The sequence below is a fragment of the Podarcis melisellensis genome (assembly GCF_964234715.1).
Source record: "Podarcis melisellensis genome assembly, chromosome: 9".
Classification (NCBI taxonomy): domain Eukaryota; kingdom Metazoa; phylum Chordata; class Lepidosauria; order Squamata; family Lacertidae; genus Podarcis; species Podarcis melisellensis.
In genome coordinates, this window is record NC_138541.1 from 1,725,917 (window position 1) to 1,747,244 (window position 21,328).

General features: G+C 48.1%; 1 protein-coding gene across 8 annotated transcripts in view; it reads right to left on the reverse strand.

Annotated features, from left to right (window-relative positions):
* DYSF (dysferlin) overlaps nucleotides 1–21,328 on the reverse strand; it is a 188,901-nt gene that overhangs the window by 59,612 nt on the left and 107,961 nt on the right. For 7 of the 8 annotated variants that reach the window (XM_081924740.1, XM_081924737.1, XM_081924735.1 and 4 more), the window contains 6 exons: nucleotides 20,013–20,153; nucleotides 14,420–14,449; nucleotides 12,860–12,886; nucleotides 5,375–5,476; nucleotides 2,607–2,768; nucleotides 1,628–1,793 (listed from right to left, as the gene is read on the reverse strand). In XM_081924740.1, coding sequence (XP_081780866.1) covers nucleotides 1,628–1,793; nucleotides 2,607–2,768; nucleotides 5,375–5,476; nucleotides 12,860–12,886; nucleotides 14,420–14,449; nucleotides 20,013–20,153 — 628 coding nt within the window. Of the gene's footprint in view, nucleotides 1–1,627; nucleotides 1,794–2,606; nucleotides 2,769–5,374; nucleotides 5,477–10,602; nucleotides 10,645–12,859; nucleotides 12,887–14,419; nucleotides 14,450–20,012; nucleotides 20,154–21,328 lie in introns of all 8 variants that reach the window. The other variant, XM_081924739.1, reaches the window with a different exon arrangement.

Genomic DNA, 21,328 nt, shown 5'->3' on the forward strand with positions numbered 1-21,328 from the left:
CCAACCAAGATGCCAATTATGGGAAACCAACAAGCAGGATTTGAGCACCAGAACAACTCTCCCCTCCTTTGGTTTCCAGCAACTGGGATTCAGAAGAATTGTTGCCTTCGACTGTGGAAGCAGAGAAGAGCCATCCTGGCTAGGAGCCACCCGTTCTCCTCTCCTCCTCCAGGAATTGGTCCAATCCTCTTCTAAAGCCACCCAGGTGAGTCTTCTGTAGATTTGTCAAACCAGCCTTGGAATCTTCTTCAGCAAGAACTTCACCCATACGTTGCTTAATTCACCAGGCGGGTTCATTGTGGATGGATCCACCAGGAAAAGGCAGCTTTCATCAGCCCATAAAGACCATTAGAAGGCCAAACCTTGCCCCGGGATTCAAGAAGACCTCTTGATGACAACTAGAAGGTTGCTGGGTGGGAGGACTTCATCTGTGGGTATTCCATGGACCAGGGAGACCAAGAGGCCATAGCTCAGTGGGAGAGCACTTGCAGAAGGTGCCATGTTCAATGCCTGGCAGTATCTCTAGGTAGGACTGGGAGAGACCTCTGCTTGGGGGACCTGGGGGACCACTGCCAGTCAGTGTAGACAACACTGAGTGTCGGACTGGACATCATATGTGGTGGGATTGTAAAAAGGTAAAAGCTTATTGGGAAATGATGTATAATGAGTTGAAGAAAATGTTGAAAACAACTTTTGTAAAAAAAAAAAACCTGAAGCCTTTCTACTAGGTATCTTAGGCCAAGATATACCAAAAGAAAAGAGGGCTTTATATATGTATGCCAATAAAGCTGCGAAAATGTTGATTGCCCAAAATTGGAAGACTGGAGAAATACCAACTAAAGAACAATGGCAGGAGAAGTTGATGAATTATGCAGAACTGGCCAAAATGACAGACAGATTAAGAGAAAAAAGAATGGGAACCATTTATATTATACTTGCAGAAACAATGAAAGTCTATAGACTTGATGGAAGGATTTAAATAAACATTCACGTTATTAGCATTAGGAAAAGTGTGGAAGATAGAGAAATAGTACGATGTATTCACTTTTATTTTTAGGTTTTTAGGTTTGATGTTACTGTATAAATATGTTATTAGCATTATTTTCTGTTATGAGGTAGCAAAGTGGGTGAAAGGAGAAAGAAACCAGAAACAGAAGTTGGGGGAAGCCCAGAAGGGGAGGGAGGAAGGAAGGAACGCTAGTAAATGTTGTGGATATGAGACTGGACTGGACATCAGAGGAGGAATGGTGGAGATCACCTTCCCGGGAAGAGAAGGACAGTATAGATTTACAACAGTGGTTTGCAGGTCATGACTGTGAGACAGAAGAGGGACAAAACTGGGAGATAATGGAAGAAGGAAGGGGGGAAGCAGCAGGGCCAGGACAGCTGACTGACACGTTATCTTTCAAAAGAACTCCAGACCCGACCCGCTCGGAGGACAGTGAAAGCGGTAGAACAGAAAGTGAATAAGCAAAAGATCTTGCATAGCCACTGTATCTTAAGGGGGGGGGCAAAAGGGGGGAGGAGATTATTCAGAGCAATACCATTATCCAAGAGATGACATGCTATGTCTCTCTCTGTGAATAATGAATCAAATACCAGCCTGACCTTCCCTGGCTTGCCATACCTGCATGCATTTCAGGGAACACAACCTCCTCCTCGTAGGGATCGCAGAAAAATGCTTCTAGAGAGCGGATGGTGCACTGGCCCACCACTGGCTTCCGGCCAAAGGGCCTGTTGTCAATCACTTTGATGATGATGGGGGGACAGTACAGATCTTCCCGTGGCAAGTTCTGAAACAAGAAGCAGAATTAGCCCAGCAAGGCAAAGAAAGAGAGGGAGGAAGCAGAGGAAGAGGAGAAAGAGGGAGGGAGGATTTCTTGACATGTTAAGTATAATTGTTGAATTGCACTCTGAAATGGAGAATGCCTTAGGTATATTGCCGAAAGGGTTTAACATTGGAAATTTCCCTTGAAGCATTCTGAAGCTCTCTGAGCTCTAACAAGTTAACTACTGCTGTTCTCTGCTCACTTACACAAGAGTGTCTAACTTTAGATTACATGATCAAGGTATTCAATTGCAAATCGCCATCTTGAAGGGGAGGTGCCTTTGTCTTTTGTTCCCAGATACAGTTTACCTGGGTCATATAAATGAGCCTCCCCAGGACCTGCATAGCCTTAGGCTAGATGCAGACTAATGCAACCTGTGGGAGAGACAGAGCTTTGATTTTTGCTCTGATCGTAATTATTTTATATATTGAAGAAAAAGAACCCGTGCTTGGATAAGCGTAAGACTTTTGGAATTGCTTGGATGTGTCATAGATTGATTTGTATCTGTTTTGAAGGAGTTCTGGTTAGTAAAGCTTGGAAGCACATTTATGGGTCTGGACCATTTTTATTCCAAAAGGAATATGCATCCTATTACTTCAAGCAGTGCAATATAATTATCTACAATAGTATAAAGATGGAAGAGGGGGTTGGACTAGATGATCTCAGGATCCCTCTCGACTCTTTGATTGTATGATTCAAAGAGCAAAGGTGATTCTCCAGCCAAGGATGACAAGAGAGAGGTGCAATGAGCATGCAGAATGGGGGCCTCTCACTCACCACTTCCATGAAGAGGACAGAGATGTCAAAGTTGGGGTTCTTCTTGAGGTTCTTGATGACGCACGACTGAACCATCTGTCCTCCACACTCCACCAGGAGACTGGGAGACGTCACGCTGGCCAGCTGGTAGCTTTTCAGGTTCCGGAGGCCCCAGGCCAATATCTAAATTTGGGAAGGACAGAAGGAAAGGAATAATTGCTTATCTTTGGCTGAACGGAGGAATGAAAGGAACCTGTGAGCTTGCCAAGGTAAGGTTCATTACTGAGTTATTTGAAGCTTGACAGATCGCTCTCCTTCCCAGGCCGAGAGAAAAATGGTGAAAACAGAATATTTATTGGGACAGTGCGATTTTTGCAGCTGCTGCTGCTAAAGTTGCAAAACAATGACACACAGGGCAGAGCAACTTCTGAAACAACAATGGGATACCAGCTCCGCCCAAGGCATGATGGAGAACAGCAACAACTGGGAAAGATAGACAGAATATTTTACAAGGACAGGAAGAAACATCACGGACAGAATAATTGCCACACACAGGAAGACAAAGATATAGTTTGAATGCTTCACCTATAGATTTGTAAATCATGTAATATGCCAATAAGAATGGAAGTTGTTAAAGTTGCAGTTGTTGTATAAGGGAGTCTTATTTTGACTGGAGTGTAATTGAAATGAATAAGATTTTAGAATGCAGAAATAAAGTAAATCATCAAACTATCAATTATAGCGGGACGCGGGTGGCACTGTGGGTTAAACCACAGAGCCTAGGACTTGCCGATCAGAAGGTTGGCGGTTCAAATCCCCACGACGGGGTGAGCTCCCGTTGCTCGGTCCCTGCTCCTGCCAACCTAGCAGTTTGAAAGCACATCAAAGTGCAAGTAGATAAATAGGTACTGCTCCGACGGGAAGGTAAACAGCGTTTCTGTGCACTGCTCTGGTTTGCCAGAAGCGGCTTAGTCATGCCGGCCACATGACCCGGAAGCTGTACGCCGGCTCCTTCGGCCAGTAAAGCAAGATGAGTGCTGCAACCCCAGAGTCGGGCACGACTGGACCTAATGGTCAGGGGTCCCCTTTACCTTCACCTTATCAATTATAGCACATGGAGGGCCACCTATATTGTATAATTTGGTATCTGAATGATTGGCATTGGTAACTGTATTGTAATTTGGCATTGCTATAATGAGGCTATGATTGGATTATTGTAATTGAAAACTAATAAAAATTGTTCTCAAAAAGGAAATGGCACCCAAAGGTGTGCAGTCATAGAAGAGAGAGGAAACCGTTGAGAAAAGGAGAAACTCCTTGACGTGGCAACTCAACGTGGCCAAATCAATTTAATGCATTCACGTCCCACCATCTTCTCCAAAGATCTCAAGGTGGCGGAATGGTTCTCCCTTCTACTCATTTAATCTACCCACAACCAACCTGCGAGGTAGGCTGAGAAGCAGTGATGGGCCCAAAGTGATGGATTCAACTTCATGGCCAAGTAGGGACTGGAACCCAGCTCTGACCCTCTCACCACTGCATCCTGCTGGCTCGCGACACAATCCCTTTGGTGTAGCTTGTTAGGGAAGGGCCATAGCTCAGGGGAAGAGCACCTGCTTTTCACGCGGAAGGTCCCAGGTCCAAATTCCCAACAACACCTCCAGGGCGGGCCAGGTATGTGCCCCAGAGAGCTGCTGTTGGCCAGTGAGGACCAAGCTAAGCTGGGCAGACAAATGGTCTGGCTTGGGATAAAGCAGAACCCCATATTATGGGGGCAGGAAACCCCTCAAAGCAAAGAGGGGAAAGGGGTTAAACTTCTCAGTAAGGGGAACGTGGCTGTTTATTATTATTATTATTATTATTATTATTATTATTATTATTATTATTATTATTATTATATTTATTTATACCCCGTCCATCTGGCTGGGCTTCCCCAGTCACTCTGGGCAGCTTCCAACCAAATATTAAAATACAGTAATGCATCAAACATTAAAAGCTTCCCTAAACAGGGCTGCCTTCAGATGTCTTCTAAAAGTCTGGTAGTTGTTGTTCTCTTTGACATCTGGCGGGAGGGCTTTCCACAGGGCGGGCGCCGCCACCAAGAAGGCCCTCTGCCTGGTTCCCTGTAACTTGGCTTCTCACAGTGAAGGAACCGCCAGAAGGACCTCAGAGCTGGACCTCCGTGTCTGGGCTGAACAATGGGGGTGGAGATGCTCCTTCAGATATACTGGACCAAGGCCGTTTAGGGCTTTCAAGGTCAGCACCAACACTTTGAATTGTGCTCGGAAACGTACTGGGAGCCAATGTAGGTCTTTCAGGACGGATGTAATGTGATCTTGGCGGCTGCTCCCAGTCACCAGTCTGGCTGCCGCATTCTGGATTAGTTGTAGTTTCCAGGTCACCTTCAAAGGTAGCCCCACATAGAGCGCATTGCAGTAGTCCAAGCGGGAGATAAGCAGAGCATGCACCACTCTGGCGAGACAGTCTGCGGGCAGGGAGGGTCTCATCCTGTGCACCAGATGGAGCTGGGAGACAGCTGCCCTGGACACAGAATTGACCTGCACCTCCATGGACAGCTGTGAGTCCAAAATGACTCCCAGGCTGCACACTTGGTCCTTCCGGGGCACAGTTACCCCATTCAGGACCAGGGAGTCACCAACCCCTCAAAAATCAGCATCGTATTGTCAGAACTGATGCATTGCGCCTGATCATATCAAATGAAAGTTTCTCTCTCCCAGAGGATTGGTCGTGGCCCCCCAGGCATGGCTGACGTGGCCTCTGGCACCCACCTCAATGGCTGTACGTTGAAGGACGGGCTTGATCCCCTGAGGGACCATGAAGATGTTGGGCTCTCTCTGGGGTGGAGGGTAAGGCAGGTCCGAATCTTCAGACTGGAACAGAAAGGGAAAGGAGTCAGGTTAAATCAGCAATGATACACTGGGCAGGGGATTTGGGGCGCAATATTCAACTTTCAGATTGGGAAAGGTTATGGAACACCAATTTGAAATTCACGGCATGTTGTACGCTGAAAGAAAACTATACAAAAATGATGTACAGGTGGTATCTGACTCCTAGTAAGTTAGCAAAAATGTGTAAGACAGGTACAAATACCTGCTGGAAATGTAAGGAAAAAGAAGGTACCTTTTATCGTATGTAGGGACGCAGGTGGCGCTGTGGGCTAAAGCCTCAGCGCCTAGGACTTGCCAATCGAAAGGTCGGCGGTTCGAATCCCTGCGGCGGGGTGCGCTCCCGCTGCTCGGTCCCAGCGCCTGCCAACCTAGCAGTTCGAAAGCACCTCCGGGTGCAAGTAGATAAATAGGGACCGCTTTCTAGCGGGAAGGTAAACGGCGTTTCCGTGTGCGGCTCTGGCTCGCCAGATACAGCTTTGTCACGCTGGCCACGTGACCCGGAAGTGTCTCCGGACAGCGCTGGCCCCTGGCCTCTTGAGTGAGATGGGCGCACAACCCCAGAGTCTGTCAAGACTGGCCCGTACGGGCAGGGGTACCTTTACCTTTTACCTTTATCGTATGTGGTGGCCGTCTAAAGTAATAAAAGCATTCTGGGAAATGATATAGAATGAAATGAAAAAAATGTTTAAAATAACTTTGATTTTATTTAAAAACCAGAAGCCTTTTTATTAGGAATTGTAGGTGCCGATATTCCAAAGGATCAGAAAAGGCTTTTTATGTATGCAACAACATACTAGCCCAGAGATGGAAAGAAGATAAAGTCCTGTCCAGAGAGGAATAGCAAACCAAGCTAGGAGACCACTGTAAGCAGATGAAAACATTAGCAGGGTTTTAATAACACTTGTAATGCAACAAGTATTATGGGCAATATGGACAGATTTAAAATATGGATTATGAAATAATATGCAGTTGACAACGTTGACAATAAGACCCAAGGAGGGGATGGAAGGAAGTCTAGAGATTCAGAGAAATCTCTAAACATTGATATTTATTTGGTATTGTTATAACTCTACACTTGTAAAATGAAATAAAAATTATTTTCAAAAATAAGAGGAAGGAGAAGGAGAAGGAGAAGGAGAAGGAGAAGGAGGAGGAGGAGGAGGAGAAGAAGAAGAAGAAGAAGAAGAAGAAGAAGAAGAAGAAGAAGAAGAAGAAGAAGAAGAAGAAGAAGAAGAAGAAGAAGAAGAAGAAGAAGAAAGAAGTCAGAAGCGCCATTCGGCTTCCTTCACACAGCAAGGCAAACACAACTGGCGTGCAATGATTTCAATCGGGAGCTGGGTCCCGCATTGCAGAGGGTTGTGTTCGAATAGTCCGTTCCACCTTAAGGACAGACGTGGAATTGTTGTGTGTCACATGTCTGTTTACACTCCAGCACAGCTTGCTGGGAACTTCCGTTTGTGTCTAGCTTTTGCTTTTTGCAGGAGGAGATCAGACATGTCTTTTGCTTTTTGCAGGAAGGAGATCAGACATGTCTTCCTTTTGTCCTGATGTATGCTGAATAAACTGCTTGTAAATATGCTCAGAGCTGGACCATAAAGAAGGCTGATTGCCGAAGAATGAATGCTTTTGAATTCTGGTGCTGGAGGAGACTCTTGAGAGTCCCATGGGCTGCAAGAAGATCAAACCTCTCCATTCTGAAGGAAATCAGCCCTGAGTGCTCACTGGAAGGACAGATCCTGAAGCTGAGGCTCCAAGACTTTGGCCACCTCATGAGAAGAGAAGACTCCCTGGAAAAGACCCTGATGTTGGGAAAGATGGAGGGCACGAGGAGAACGGGGAGACAGAGATGGTGGGACAGTGTCATAGAAGCTACTAACTTGAGTTTGACCAAACTGCGGAGGCAGTGGAAGACAGGAGTGCCTGGTGTGCTCTGCTCCAGGGGGTCATGAAGAATTGGACACGACTAAACAACTAAACAACAACAACAACGGTATCTGTGTCCTTGTGTGAGTTATTTCCCAACGAGGGGTGGCTGCGAGATCTCAACACGCAATCTTATCTGTGGTGGCTCCTAAACTGCACACCTGGCACCTTCATTGAACAGGATGCTGAAGATGGACATCTTTGACCTGGCCCAAGACCCTTGCGATGTCTGTTTTTATGCCTTATTTTTATTTTCATGGTTACAAGGTTGAAGGGTGTGAGAATAATAATAATAATAATATTTGAACTCATCACAGTGAAGCTGCTTCCAGAGTCTTCCTTCCTGCTCTGCCTTCGCCCTAGTTTTCCCAGCAAGAAAAGTTCCCAAGGTTCATCCTAACCATGATCTTTTCTAGTCACCGGAGCAAAAGGAAAACCCTCGGGGTCTGGGGGTGGGGACCAGGCGCCCCTGAACCAAAGGCAGCAGTTGGAAGCAATTTAGGAGCCAGTCACTCTTTCCAGGCTAAAGTATTATTGCATTAAATGAAGGAGGCAGATACATTTCAAACATCGGATCAGGCCATATTTATTTATAGATCCCTATATGTGTGCATTAATAAGGCTACGGAGAGGGATGCCGGGCGGTGGCCTGCCAGAGGCGCTCCGACGTCGGCTCGCAATTTTCCTCGGCGGTTGCCAGGAGCTGCCAAATCAAAACAGCTTGTCGGGAGCAGTGGCGCTGCCAGGTCCGCTCGGGGGAAACTGGAGCCACGGACGTCTCTCCCGATAGAGCAAACCGGGAGGATTTAGGGGGTTGGCTGCATAGCAGTGACCCTGTCTTCTCTAAGCCAGGCTACTGTTCTGCCAACGGCTGCAAGGTTGGCAGTGCCACCGTTCAAAGGAGGGCATGAGCTATTGCCATCAGCTGGACGACTGTGATGCGCTCTGGGTGGGGCTGCCCTTGGCCCTGGTGCAGAAGCAGATGGGAGCAGCCGGCCAAGAACCTGTGGCACCATTCTTAGCTGCCACTGGCTGCCCGCTTAATCCCAAGTCAGGCTTAGGGTCCTTGCATAAATTTACAAATCCATGAACTACTTCACCTGAGCCCTAATATCCCAGCTCAATCCCCGATATCTTCTCCAGGCATGCCATTGGCCGTTCCTCGAGTTGGTGAGGTTTGTTTGACCACAATGAGGAACCGAGCCTTTCGTGCCATGGGCCTGGCCCTGTGGAACTCTCTGCCACTGGAGATTCAGCAGGTGCCTTCTCTTTCGACTTTTAACTGCCTGCCTAAACCCTGCTTCCAGCTAGTGTAGACAAGACTGATCTAGACTCGCCAGTGGCCTGACTCTCTTTCGTTCCTGTGACATCATCTGCATCTTTGGTACGCAAGACCCAACCTAATTGGGTATTGATTAGATGTTGGGTATTGATTAGCTGTCAGTTAGCCAGGAGACCTTGAGCTAGACGGCAATCACTGTTAATTGTATACATTGTGATTTGCTGTTATTTTTTTATTGATTATAGATTGGTAATTCTTTATTGTGGTTGATAAGTGTAAACTCTTTATTATTTGCTGATGTTTAACTTTATGGTTTGCTATTAGATTCTGATGGCTTGTTGAATATTGCTTTGTTTGATAGAAGCTGCTTATTTTAAAGTTATTGTGACTTTTTCTATTGAATCAGATGGTTGCTGTTTGATGTTATATTATGTTTTGATGGGTGTCGGAAGCTGTCCAGAGTGGGTGTGGTATAAATAAAATAAAATAAAATAAAATCATTATCATCATTACCATCATCAGAGTGAACTTTGCTTAGGAGGTTGAGTCCCACCCCAATGCTTAGATTTGCTTTAGAAGTAGAAAGCAAAGCATGAGAAATGCCAGAGCTGCTGGTCAAGCCGGCATGCAAGAAAGACAGTCCAGGAATTAGTTGAGCCAGGCTGGACAAGCCGGGACAGAGTCTGCCCTTCTACAGGAACACGGAGTCATCCCTGATGAGCCAGTCGCTGAAATACCACATTTTGGCCACACACAGAGGGGGCGCTGCAGCACAGAGCAAGCCGGCAAGTCCAGCAGTAGGAAGCTGCCATGGTGGCTCAGAGATCAAGGGCTCTGGCAGGATTTACCCCCCAGCAAAGGGGTCTCTGGCGGGCCCCATCCTGTCTCTGCAGCACCTACTGGCAGCAGTAAGCAGAACCCCAATGGCTGCCATACAGCTGGCTACGGGAGCCACTACTTATAAGTCCCCATTGCGGGACGTCCAAATGGCAGCTCCCAGACTCAGTGCCGACGGGAAAATTGGGGGAGAAATATAATTTGAAGAAGGGCCTGGTGGGGCATCAGCAATTTCCCAAGAATGCCAGGCGCTGGCACCAGGCTGAGATAGGCTGCCAGACTCTCTTGTTTGGCAACTTATGGGAAGCAGTGGGGGACCCCAAATTCAGCAGCGAGCTTCCAGGTTTGGGTTCCCAAATTTCAAGAATGGGAAGGGCCTGCATTTTTAAACATTCTTTTTTAAAAAAACGCCGTTCATCCAGGCATTTGCAACTGGGCACCATTAAAACTCTCTGAACCACCACCCTGCCAAATAATATACCAACTTCACATATCTTCTGGCTCTGAGGAAAACAGGGGGCATTGGCAAACACACACACCCCACCCGCAGGGGTGCTGTAAAGATTAAGTCTGCAAAAATCTCGCTTGCCAAACGGACTCCGTGACCCATGATGCCGAACAGGAAATTAGAATGGCTGGGTAGCAAAGGGTTAAGGCAGTCATCTGTGAAGCGTGAGCAACGGGCAAAAAGAGCCTCAGACATTTATTCTGCAGATTTGGGGGGGTGAGGTTTCTTCCAACATTTAAGGCAAGGAGAAGAGAAGCGTGTGGCCAAATCGAGGAGAAATCCAGGTGCATTTCATAGGAAAGACCTGAAGGGGGCATTTTGGCCCAGCACTCCCATTCCAACAGCAGCCTAGCAGAAGCCTCTGGTCTTTGGTCCCTGGCATCCAAGATACAGTGCTCCTGCCTGTGGAGGTTCTGTTTTTAGCCGCACGGCTATCTGGTAGCCTTTATCTTCCAGGGGGAGTGATCTGAAGCTCTTTGGCCCAGTTGCCCAGTCCCCAAGATGGTTGCCCAGCAGAGAGCGGTGGAAAAGGAGAGGGTGAGCAAAACATGATGATACCCATCGGAGAAGCCCTTCTTGGTAGAAGAGGTGGGTGCACAGCTGTGAAGCACCCGTCCCGGGCGAGGCAAGATGGAGGGGGAGAGAAAGCAGACAAGGAACATCAGATGAGGAACATCACCAGAGCAAGGACCCTCTTGCACCTGCAGATCTTTGCAGCTGCTGGACCAACAGAGCCCTGGTGCTATGGGGGGCTACCAGATTTCTCCTTTCTCTGGAGCTTTTAAAAGAGGGGGAAGCCACAGCCTGGATCTGCGGGAGACTCCTGTGTAGGAAATGAGCTTCTCCTTCCAAGCCTGGCCTCAGGTATGGGGCCATCGGGACGCGGGTGGCGCTGTGGGTTAAACCACAGAGCCTCGGACTTGCCAATCAGAAGGCCGGCGGTTCAAATCCCCACAACGGGGTGAGCTCCCATTGTTCAGTCCCAGCTCCTGCCAACCTAGCAGTTCGAAAGCAGCTCAAAGTGCAAGTAGATAAATAGATACCTCTCCAGCGGGAAGGTAAATGCTGCTTCCGTGTGCTGCTCTGGTTCGCCAGAAGTGGCTTAGTCATGCTGGCCACATGACCCGGAAGCTGTACGCCGGCTCCCTTGGCCAGTAAAGCGAGATGAGCGCCACAACCCCAGAGTTGGCCACAACTGGACCTAATGGTCAGGGGTCCCTTTACCTTTATATCTTCCACATTCTACCCAAAGTCTCCCGTTATCCTTCCCTGTCCCCAGATATCACAACCCCAATTTTCTTGGAAAGAAAGCTCCATGGAAGTGGGAGAAGGTTCTCTGCAGATCTAACAAAGCCATGTGCTTTTCTTTCCAAAGCTCTTCATGCATGAGCTTGCAGCCATTCTTAAGAGCATCCTGGAAGGCAGATCAGCCATACTTCCAAAGTGCAGGGGGAAAGCAGAGGCAGAGATGGGATGGGCAGTAACTCAGAGCACATGCTTCGCATGCAACCAGATCTCAGGTCCAATCCCCAACGCTGGCATCTCCAGGTTGGGCTTGAGAAGATCACTTCTCTCTCTCTCTCTCTCTCAAAGCCCGGAGAGCCTGGAAGGGAGGCTGGTCAGCTAGAGGAGCCAATGGGGCTGACCACCACCCAGCCCCCAAGAACCTGGAGCCACCTCTGGGGTCGGCAATGGACCCCTGTCTCTTAGGGAAGCATGCAGTTCCAAGCACACCAGCCTCACATGCAGTCTCATGAGCGAGGGTGCCATGTCTCGCCTTTAAAAGCTGACCGGAGGCCTATTCCCATCTGTTGGGACATCTTGGGCACGTTCATACAGTCTCAGGCTCATCTCAGATTTCCTAGTTGTGCCTTGGGCAATGCCCCTGTATTATTACACACCTCAAATAAAGGACTTGGCCACACTTCTAGAAAGCACATTGAAATATACTCAGAATTGAGAGTGGATTTCAGGCTCTTTATTCCGCTCATAGTGGTGAGGAGGAATGGAAGTTCGCCCAGAATGTCTGCTTTATATTATTTACACAATGGGCCCCACGTGATTGGCTAATTCCAGGATTCACCTGTAGGCCAATCAGGTTGCGGATTCACTTCCACCTGAAACTGGATTGGGTGGCTCTTGTGGACCAATCAGACTGCTGAATCCTATTGTTCTAGGACCAATCAGACTGCTGCCTTTTGGATCCTATTCAACTCAGTACATAACACACATGTTCAAGCGGTTTCCTTTTCTAGCCACAAGTCCGAGGGGATTTCCCTTCGCCCCACCACAGTCCCTCGGAAAATCACTTGGTCCCGCTAACTCAGAACAACAGCCACTGAATCGGAGCAAAGGGCAATTGGGTTTTCCACGGATGGCTGTTGGTCACTTGGTCCCGCTAACTCAGAACAAGTCTGTTTCCTTACATTGAGGAGCCTGTTTCAGGGCTTGGGACAGGAGCCCTGACACTGAGCTACATGGGCTGGGGGTCTGAGAGAGACTTGATCTATGGTCCACCTTGTGGAGAAGCCCCCAGCTCACTCCTCCTCCACTGTGGGCTGGCATGATCCTTGGACACCTAAACATCTCTGGAGGGTCTTCAGGTGAGATGCTCCCATCCTGGCTAGGGGCAGCAAGGCTCTCCAATGAGCCTCAGCTCAGCTAAGGCCTTTGTTACAAACAGGTGAGATGGATGGACAGACTCCTGGGCTGTGGTGGAGCTCCCATTTTGAGGGGGATCACGTGCGACAAGTTTCCTGGATCACACCAAGAGTGACAGAAAGAGAGAGAGAGAAAGTTCTCCAAAGAGCCTCACCTCATCGAAGACGGACGACAGCTCGGTCTGCGGAGTTTTCCCAATTGCACAGGAAGTGGAGCGAAGAGGGCAGCATGGGGACAGAGACAGGAAAAGGTCAGAAATGCCAGTGTTTTGTGCACACATCCAAAAAGCAATTTTCAGCGTTAGAAACGGTATTTTGCGCCCTATCCATGGCTGGATGTCATTCAGCTCTTGCTTATAGCAAATCGGCAAATTCAAAAAGCGACAGCCGGCTAGCTCTGAAGAGTCAAAGCTGAATTGCTAGACGCTGCTCTCAAATCCAAACAAGGGGAATGGCAGTATATAAATGTGCTTTTAATTGGGAAATAAATTAAAGACACTGTGAGCATCAACGGGTCCCATCAGCTCTGGCCAGCATGCCCATGTAATTCTGGTACTGATGGCAGTTGTAGCCCAAAACAGGGTTGTGGACTGGGGAAAGTTCATTTAGAGAAGCCAAGAGGCTTCAGTTTGCCCCCAACTCCTGGGCTTCCACATCCCTAGGCTAGGGGTCCAGGATGCAGCTTCAAGCAACAGCTGCTTGCTAAGGAGAACTTAAAGACCTGCTCAGTCTCTCTCAAGGAACAACTCACCAGCCACAGTTCAAAGAGGGCTGAAACACACCCTCCTTTCCTTGACTGTGCAGACTTCATGCAAACACACCATAGACCACCAGGCAGCAGAGGTCCAGAGATTCGCTAGAGCCACTTCCGCCCTGGAGAGGAGGTGGGATTGCGGGCGTCACGGCCCCAGTCCCCGAGCGATTGGGGGAATCCCCAGCCACATCACCCCCTGGCCAGCCAATTGGCTGGCTCTTGGGGTGTGGCCTGCCCTATTTAAACGCAGGCGTGGCTGGGGATCTCCCTCTCTTGTCGCCTACCAGCTGTCCCTGCTTTTCCCACCCTCCCGCCCTATAAGGTTTTCTTTCCTTGACCTTGCTATGGACCTTGGTTGGTCATCGTTGAGAGGCCTGGTAGGAATTTTTCCACTTGGTAAATTTGCACCAGCCACTTGGTTTTCGCCTACCTCTTGGCAAATCGTCACAACTTTCTTGGTATTGGCGGTTAGGCATTGTATTGCCTGTAGATGGAAGAGGGGAGGAAGTGCCATCACCTGTTCCACATATTGAAGGGTAGTCCAGTAAAGGATTCCGGGGGGCGTGGCCCTGTCTGAAGCCTGGGGAGGTGAGGGCTTAAGGCACGCCCCCTATCGGTGACCCTGGGGGAGTTCCTAGTTGATGTGCATCAGCAGGACTTCCCTACTGGTGGGTAACCCTTCCTGGACTTCAAGTGGATGGGCTGGAGATGGATATAGTCGGTTAGGACCAATGCCTAAGTCAATACCGCTCATCACCTGTAACCAATAAAGTTGTGGCCTTATTTAGCCCATTAACCTTAATAATTGTGTCATTTGTCTTTACTTCCCCTGGGGGGGGCAGGAACTCGCCACGCAAGCAGGCCCTTCGCCATCAGCATCACTCAGTCATGAGAAGAGGTGGCAAAGGCAGCCAGTCCCACAGCAGTTCCTGGAAATTGCAGCCAAGAAAGGGGTTCTTACCTCAAAGCCAGGGATGTGGTGGATGGCCGGCTATGGGAAAGAAGCAAAAAGCAAAGACCTGTATCAGTGCCTCCATCTGGAATGTGGGAACAAATGAGACCCCATTCTCATGTGCCAAGAACAGTGCAATGGTCCCATGAAATGCAGCCGTCACAGGCATCTCACGCAGGGCCACTGGAGTGAACCAGCTCCCCAAATGGTCCCAGTCAGTCATTCTCCCCAAGACCACATCTTGCCGTGGGCAGAAGCCACCAGACCCATTTTGAAAGCCATTGCATTCAGAGTCTCCTAATCATCTTGTTCTGGAAACCAAGCCTGATGAGGAACAGTTGAGGGAGTTGGGTGTGTTAGGCTGGAAAAGAGGAGACTGGCAGCTGACAGGATAGCCACCTTCAGATATCTGAAGGGCTGTTCCGTGGGAGATGGAGCCAGCTTGCTTTCTGTTGCACCAGGGCAGCAGCAGGCTTTGGGCTCTCAAAATTTGTGTGACGCTAAAATTCGGTGCTGCCCTCCCGCCTCTTTTGCTCTGTTCTGCATCATTCAATAAACACACAAGACGTAACCGGTTGTACGTTTGAAAAAATAATATATACTATTCATTGTACTGAATTGTAGATTTCAACAGAAGCAGTTCATATAAAGTTCAACGGGAAAAAGTAGAAGACCCAGTGGATCAGTTCATTCTCTAATCAGTTTATGCATAAGGTCCATATATGTGAAAGTGTCTATTCCACCTGTCTGTTCATAGAGTCCAACAATCAGGGATGATGGGAGTTGTAGTCCCAAAACAGCTGGAGGGCTGAGTTTGCCTATGGCTGCTTTATAGGAAGGATAGGTCTCAGAGCAACTTAGCATGATAAAATACGGAGAAGAACAAACACAAACCAGGAAGGTTTGAGAGAACGCACCCTTCAAAATAGCCCCAAAGCTCTGACAATGGCACCATGAGAAGGATTAGGGAAGTTAACAGAAACTGCATAAGAAATATGTAACTGTCTGGTATAAGAATCAACAGATAAGGTACAGCAAGAATAATTGGAAGTCATTTTTAAGTTTTACAATCGTTCACATCATTGGGAGTACAAATGATGTTAGTTATCAGAACTGTGTTGTTTCGTATATTGCTATTGTCTGTTTGTCAATTTATAGTTTGTTTATTTGATTGTACGTTTGTTGGTTGGTTGGTTGGTTGGTTGGTTTGCTTTCCTGGCATAAATGTATCTATTTTAAAACAATAAAGATATATCACACAGACAGAAAAAGAGAGAGAGAAGGATTAGACCAAGGTTCAGCAACCTAATACCCACAGAGGTCGTTTGACCGGCCCACAAGCCGCCCCCAAATTGAGTCCCCTGCTCGCGTGCTATGCTAAACCGGCGCAGCACAGTGCGGGGACTCGCTTCCGCGACACCATAAATCGTGTTTGCGCACGCACAGACGCTGAAAATCACGGGCAGGCATGCATGATCCAGCCCACGGAGGGATCTCCACGGGACTGATCCAGTCCAGGCAAGATAAACCTTGCTGACCCCTGGATTAGACCTTCCCTCACACCCAAACCTCCTCCCTGGCCCAGCCAGCCATCTCCTCCCCTACACCCTTAACCAGCCCCGGGGGTTAAGTGCCCAAATCGTGCAGTGCCGTCCACCCTGATCCCAGGCCTTGCCCGCGTCCTCAAGGCCCCTCGGGGCTAGCAGAAGGCCCCTCAGGGCAGAACGCTCCGTTCAAATCTCTCTCCTGCAGGGAAGCTTTTCCGGTGGCAACTCCATAACCTCTCCGTTCCCTGGCTGTAAATGGGAACACGACTACCGTGCCACCGTGCAGAGTTCTTGTAAAAGAAAGATTTAAAGATTGTAAAACACTTGGTTTCCTTCCAAGGGCTCCTGCCTCACTCAGCCTCCTCTTCTTACTAATCCTGACAATGCAAACCCCCCAGGAGCTATAAAGCTGCCAGAAGGAACTTCACTCAGATACCAGGGAGGAATAATCGGAACACACACACACACACACACACACACACACACACACACACACACATGCAAATAAATAAGGTGGAATTCTGAAATTTGACTCAACGAGGCACGTTAAATGGAAACCCAGTTTTGGCTTAGCTGATCCAATGCGGGTTGGGATAGCTCAGTCAGTAGAGCATGAGACTCTCAATCTCAGGGTTGTGGGTTTGAGTCCAATGTTGGGCCAAAGATTCCTGCATTGCAGGGGGTTGGACTAGATGACCTTTGAGGTCCCTTCCAATTCTATGTTTCTATAAATGCTTAATTTTGAGTTTCATGGACCGTCTGGCATAGCAGGGATGGAGTAGTACTTCCAGAGGACGTTGTGCTCCTTCTGGGGTGGTTTGCCCGAGGGTCATCTAGGCCAACCCCTTGCAAGGCAGGAATCTCAACTCCAGCATCCCTGACAGGTAGCCATCCAACCTCTGCTTAAAAACCAATGCCGTCAGCAGTGCCGGATTTACATATAAGCTAAACAAGCTCTAGCTTAGGGCCCCACTCTCTTGGGGGCCCCCAAAAAATTGAAAGGGAAAAAAACTGAATGTACATTTCCAAAATGTAAGATAAAAAACAAATACAGTGGTACCACAGATTAAGAACTTAATTCGTTCTGGAGGTCCGTTCTTAACCTGAAACTGTTCTTAACCTGAAGCACCACTTTAGCTAATGGGGCCTCCCGCTGCCGCCGCGCCACCCGAGCATGATTTCTGTTTTCATCCTGAAGCAAAGTTCTTAACCCGAGGTAATATTTCTGGGTTAGTGGAGTCTGTAACCTGAAGCGTCTGTAACCCGAGGTACCACTGTAAAATAAAACCTACCTACAGCAACAGTGTTTTGTGTTGTGTAGGCTCCTATGATGTAAGTCATGGGCCCCGCCTGCAAGCCTGCTCCCTAAAATATCACTGGTTTGCTCACTTCTATATATAGGGTGTCTGTTAGGTCCATAAATTACCGTATAGCATCTATTCAACCCAAAAACCAGTCACAATTTGTTGTTGACAAAGGACAGCTGGACATATAAAGGGCCCCATTACCTTCAGCAGCTTAGGGCCTCATCAAACCTAAACCCAGCCCTGGCAGTCAGTTTTGGCTCCGCTCCCCAATCTCGAATCCTGATTCTATCATTTGTGCCCCCGTTTGGTGCTCTAGTTACGCTCCAGCCAGCCAGACACTCCTTAGATGTCAAAATTGTCCCATCTGCCAACCGCTTCTCTCTTGCCGCAAACCCGGCGCTGCCTTTTCTCCTGCCGGGCACTGTTCTTGACCCCTGCCAATGTCAACAGACCAGCGGTGCCAGCTGGCAGAGGCTGCCCGCGGACAGACCAGCCTCTCCTTCCCGCTGCAGGGACTCAGGACGTGTCTTCCCTCAGCCCGGCACAGCACACTCCTTGCCTGCTGGAGAGCGAGATAAACATGGAGACACTTTGCACTTTTGGCTCAGCTCTCCAAGAGAGATGTCCCCCTAATGGGAACAAACCCAGGAGTTGAAGCGAGGGGGTGTAGCTCCCCCCACCTCTATCCCCAAAGCCTCAAAGGTCCACAGTTCCCTTGGAAAAGCAACACCGGCCCCTCTTAACAACAGCAGAAGCAGAACAGGCTGTCTGTGGAAAACGATCAGATGGAAGAGAACAGATAGGAGATCAGCAGAGGGTGATTTGCACCCCTGTCCAAAGAAAACAGAGATTGGTTCTGCCCTCCAAACAGGGAGACGAAGCAGGTTCAACATCTGTACAGTGGTACCTCGGGTTACATACGCTTGAGGTTACATAGGCTTCAAGTTACAGGCTCCACTAACCCAGAAATAGTACCTCGGGTTAAGAACTTTACTTCAGGATGAGAACAGAAATCGCGCGGCGGCAGCAGGAGGCCCCATTAGCTAAAGTGGTGTTTCAGGTTAAGAACAGTTTCAGGTTAAGAACGGACCTCCAGAACGAATTAAGTATGTAACCAGAGGTACCACTGTAAGCGAACTGGCCCTTTCACAAGCAGATGGTCTTGGGTCCAGGGGGGACAAACCTGCAGGAGATTACAAAGGAGCCACGAGCCACAGCTCAGGAGGATGACAACCACTTGCATGCAAAATAATAATAATAATAATAATAATAATAATAATAATAATAATAATAAATTGTTTATACCCCGCCCTCCCTGGCCAGAGCACCAATCAAATCACAATAAAAACATAATGGGAGGGAAAGGGGAGGGGGGAAGAGAAACAAACCCCAATTTAAAATACAGGTTAAAATGCAATTTAAAATGCAGCCTCATTTTAAAGTAGCCCATAGATCAAAAACATAAGGGGATGGAAACATAAGGGTCAGACCGAGTCCAAACCAAAGGCCAGGCGGAACAGCTGTCTTGCAGGCTCTGTAGAAAGATGTCAAGTCCCGCAGGGCCCTGGTCTCTTGTGACAGAGCGTTCCACCACGTCGGGGCCAGTGCTGAAAAGGCCCTGGCCCTAGTTGAGACCAATCTAACCACCTTGCGACTTGGGACCTCCAAAGTGTTGTTATTTGTGGACCTTAAGGTCCTCCGTGGGCGATACCAGGAGAGGCGGTCCCCTAGGTATGTGGGTCCTAGGCTGCATGGGGCTTTAAAGGTAAAACCAGCACCTTAGACCTGACCCTGTACTCCACCGGGAGCCAGTGCAGTTGGTAAAGCACTGGTCCTAGGTTCCATTCCCCGGGGCATCTCCAGGCTACTAGCTAGAGCAGCTAAGCCTTATGGTAAAGGCAAAGGTAAAGACCCCTGGATGGTTAAGTCCAGTCAAAGGTGACTGACCTTATCAGTAACTTTGAGCAGAGCCTTTTCAGTGGTAGCACCCGCCCCCTTCCCACCAGACCTGATTTTCAAGTGGCTCTTATTATTTTTTTCCCCACCAAGCCTTTTTCTGGGGCCACAGAGCTGGTTGATCCCAGTCTGCTGTGGCTGCTGCCTTTAACCGTATGAGTTTCCAAACAGTTTTATTCTGATATTTTGGAAGGAAGGAAGGAAGGAAGGAAGGAAGGAAGGAAGGAAGGAAGGAAGGAAGGAAGGAAGGAAGGAAGGAAGGAAGGAAGAAAGAAAGAAAGAAAGAAAGAAAGAAAGAAAGAAAGAAAGAAAGAAAGAAAGAAAGAAAGAAAGAAAGAAAGAAAGAAAGAAAGAAAGAAAGAAAGAAAGAAAGAAAGAAAAGGTTTTATGCAATCATTTTTTTGGCTATTTTATGCTAATGTTTTTGAATTTCTCTCCCCACATTGTGTGCTCTGCTGAGCAGCCCCGCAGCCAAAGAAACAATGTGTTTTTATAACAAGCAAGCAAACAAATAAATAAAAACCGCCACCTGGATGCCAAACGCTGCTCCATAAACAAGAACATTCAATTAGCCTTGACTGGCTGAGGTTCAGGCAATCCGTCCTGCGACTTCCAGGGAGGTTGCAAGCCAGCTTGGAGTAGCTGAGCTCCCCCTGGATTCCTGCATCCTCAGAGACGGAAGAGGCCAGCCTCTGGGTTCTAGATGTGGCAGAACGCTTCTCAGGCCTTCGGCCGGTGCCCTGGGCAGCCTTCTGCCACAACATCCAAGACCCCCGCCTCCCCTCGGCTCACCTTCTCACGCTGGATGAGCTCAAAGGCAGCCAGGAGCTCTCCGGCGCCCCGACTGCCCCTCCAGATGGGGTACCACGATAGCCGCGGCTTGTGGTCCAGGCTCGGCTTGCAAACACAGCGCCCCATGAACTCATCGGCGCCCTGGGGAGAGGGAGAGAGAGTCAGGGAAGGGGGACAAGGCAGCCACACACACGGCTTCACTGAAAGTGGGGGCGAATGCTCAGAGCAAGCCAGAAAATACTGTATTTTTCGCTGTATAAGACACACTTTTTCCCTCCTAAAAAGTAAGGGGAAATGTGTGTGCGTCTTATGGAGCAAATGCAGGCTGCGCAGCTATCCCAGAAGCCAGAACAGCAAGAGGGATCACTGTGCAGCGCTCCCTCTTGCTGTTCTAGCTTCTGGCCCTTCTCCCTCCTCGGGGAAAAGCCTGCAAGCGCCGCACAAACGTTCCACACGGCTCGTGAAAGGGAGTGCTGAGCACAGCCTGGGATGCATACAGGCTCTGCTCAGCACTCCCTTTAAATAATTTTTTTTTCTTGCATTCCCCCTCTAAAAACTAGATGCGTCTTATGGTCAGGTGTGTCTTATGGAGCGAAAAATACGGTACTTATAAGGACAGAATCCTAATCGTCTTCACAATTAAGCAGGATGTTCTCCTGAACAAGCCCCAATGAGAAGTGCAGGAGCGTTGCAGGAGCTGGATACATGCACCGAGTGCATAGATGTGCTACATAAGCGCACATGTATCTTCTGAAATCTTAATAAATATCATTTTTTTAAAAAATAATAATAATACATAAGCGCACATGTAGATGCAATATATATATATATATATTTTAAAAATTACCAACAACCAAAACACAAACAGTGAGAACCCCCAGGCGGCTGATACATTGGGTATACATAATCAATAATAACATATTCAAATCAAACATATGTACAATTCAATATACCTTAACACTCCTCCCTCCACAAGGTTTATTTAACTTTTAACATTTTAATTGCCCCAAATTGTTCAAACCTGCCCAAATAATTTGATATTTTCTCCTGCTCCTCCTCACTGACCTTAAACCCTTTCGTTTTATGTATCTTCACCGTTAGATATTCTAAGATTATAATATTTTTTCAATTTTCACCTCCATTGTAGATGAGGGGGTTGCTTTTGTTCATTGCTATGTAATTTCGTGTTATTATATTGTAAACCGCCCTGTGATCCTCGGATGAAGGACGGCACAGAAATTAACAAGTAACAGTGTATATGCATGCTAAAGAAGAAAAAGGAAGTGCACAATTAAACAAGGGAATTTGCTTCCACA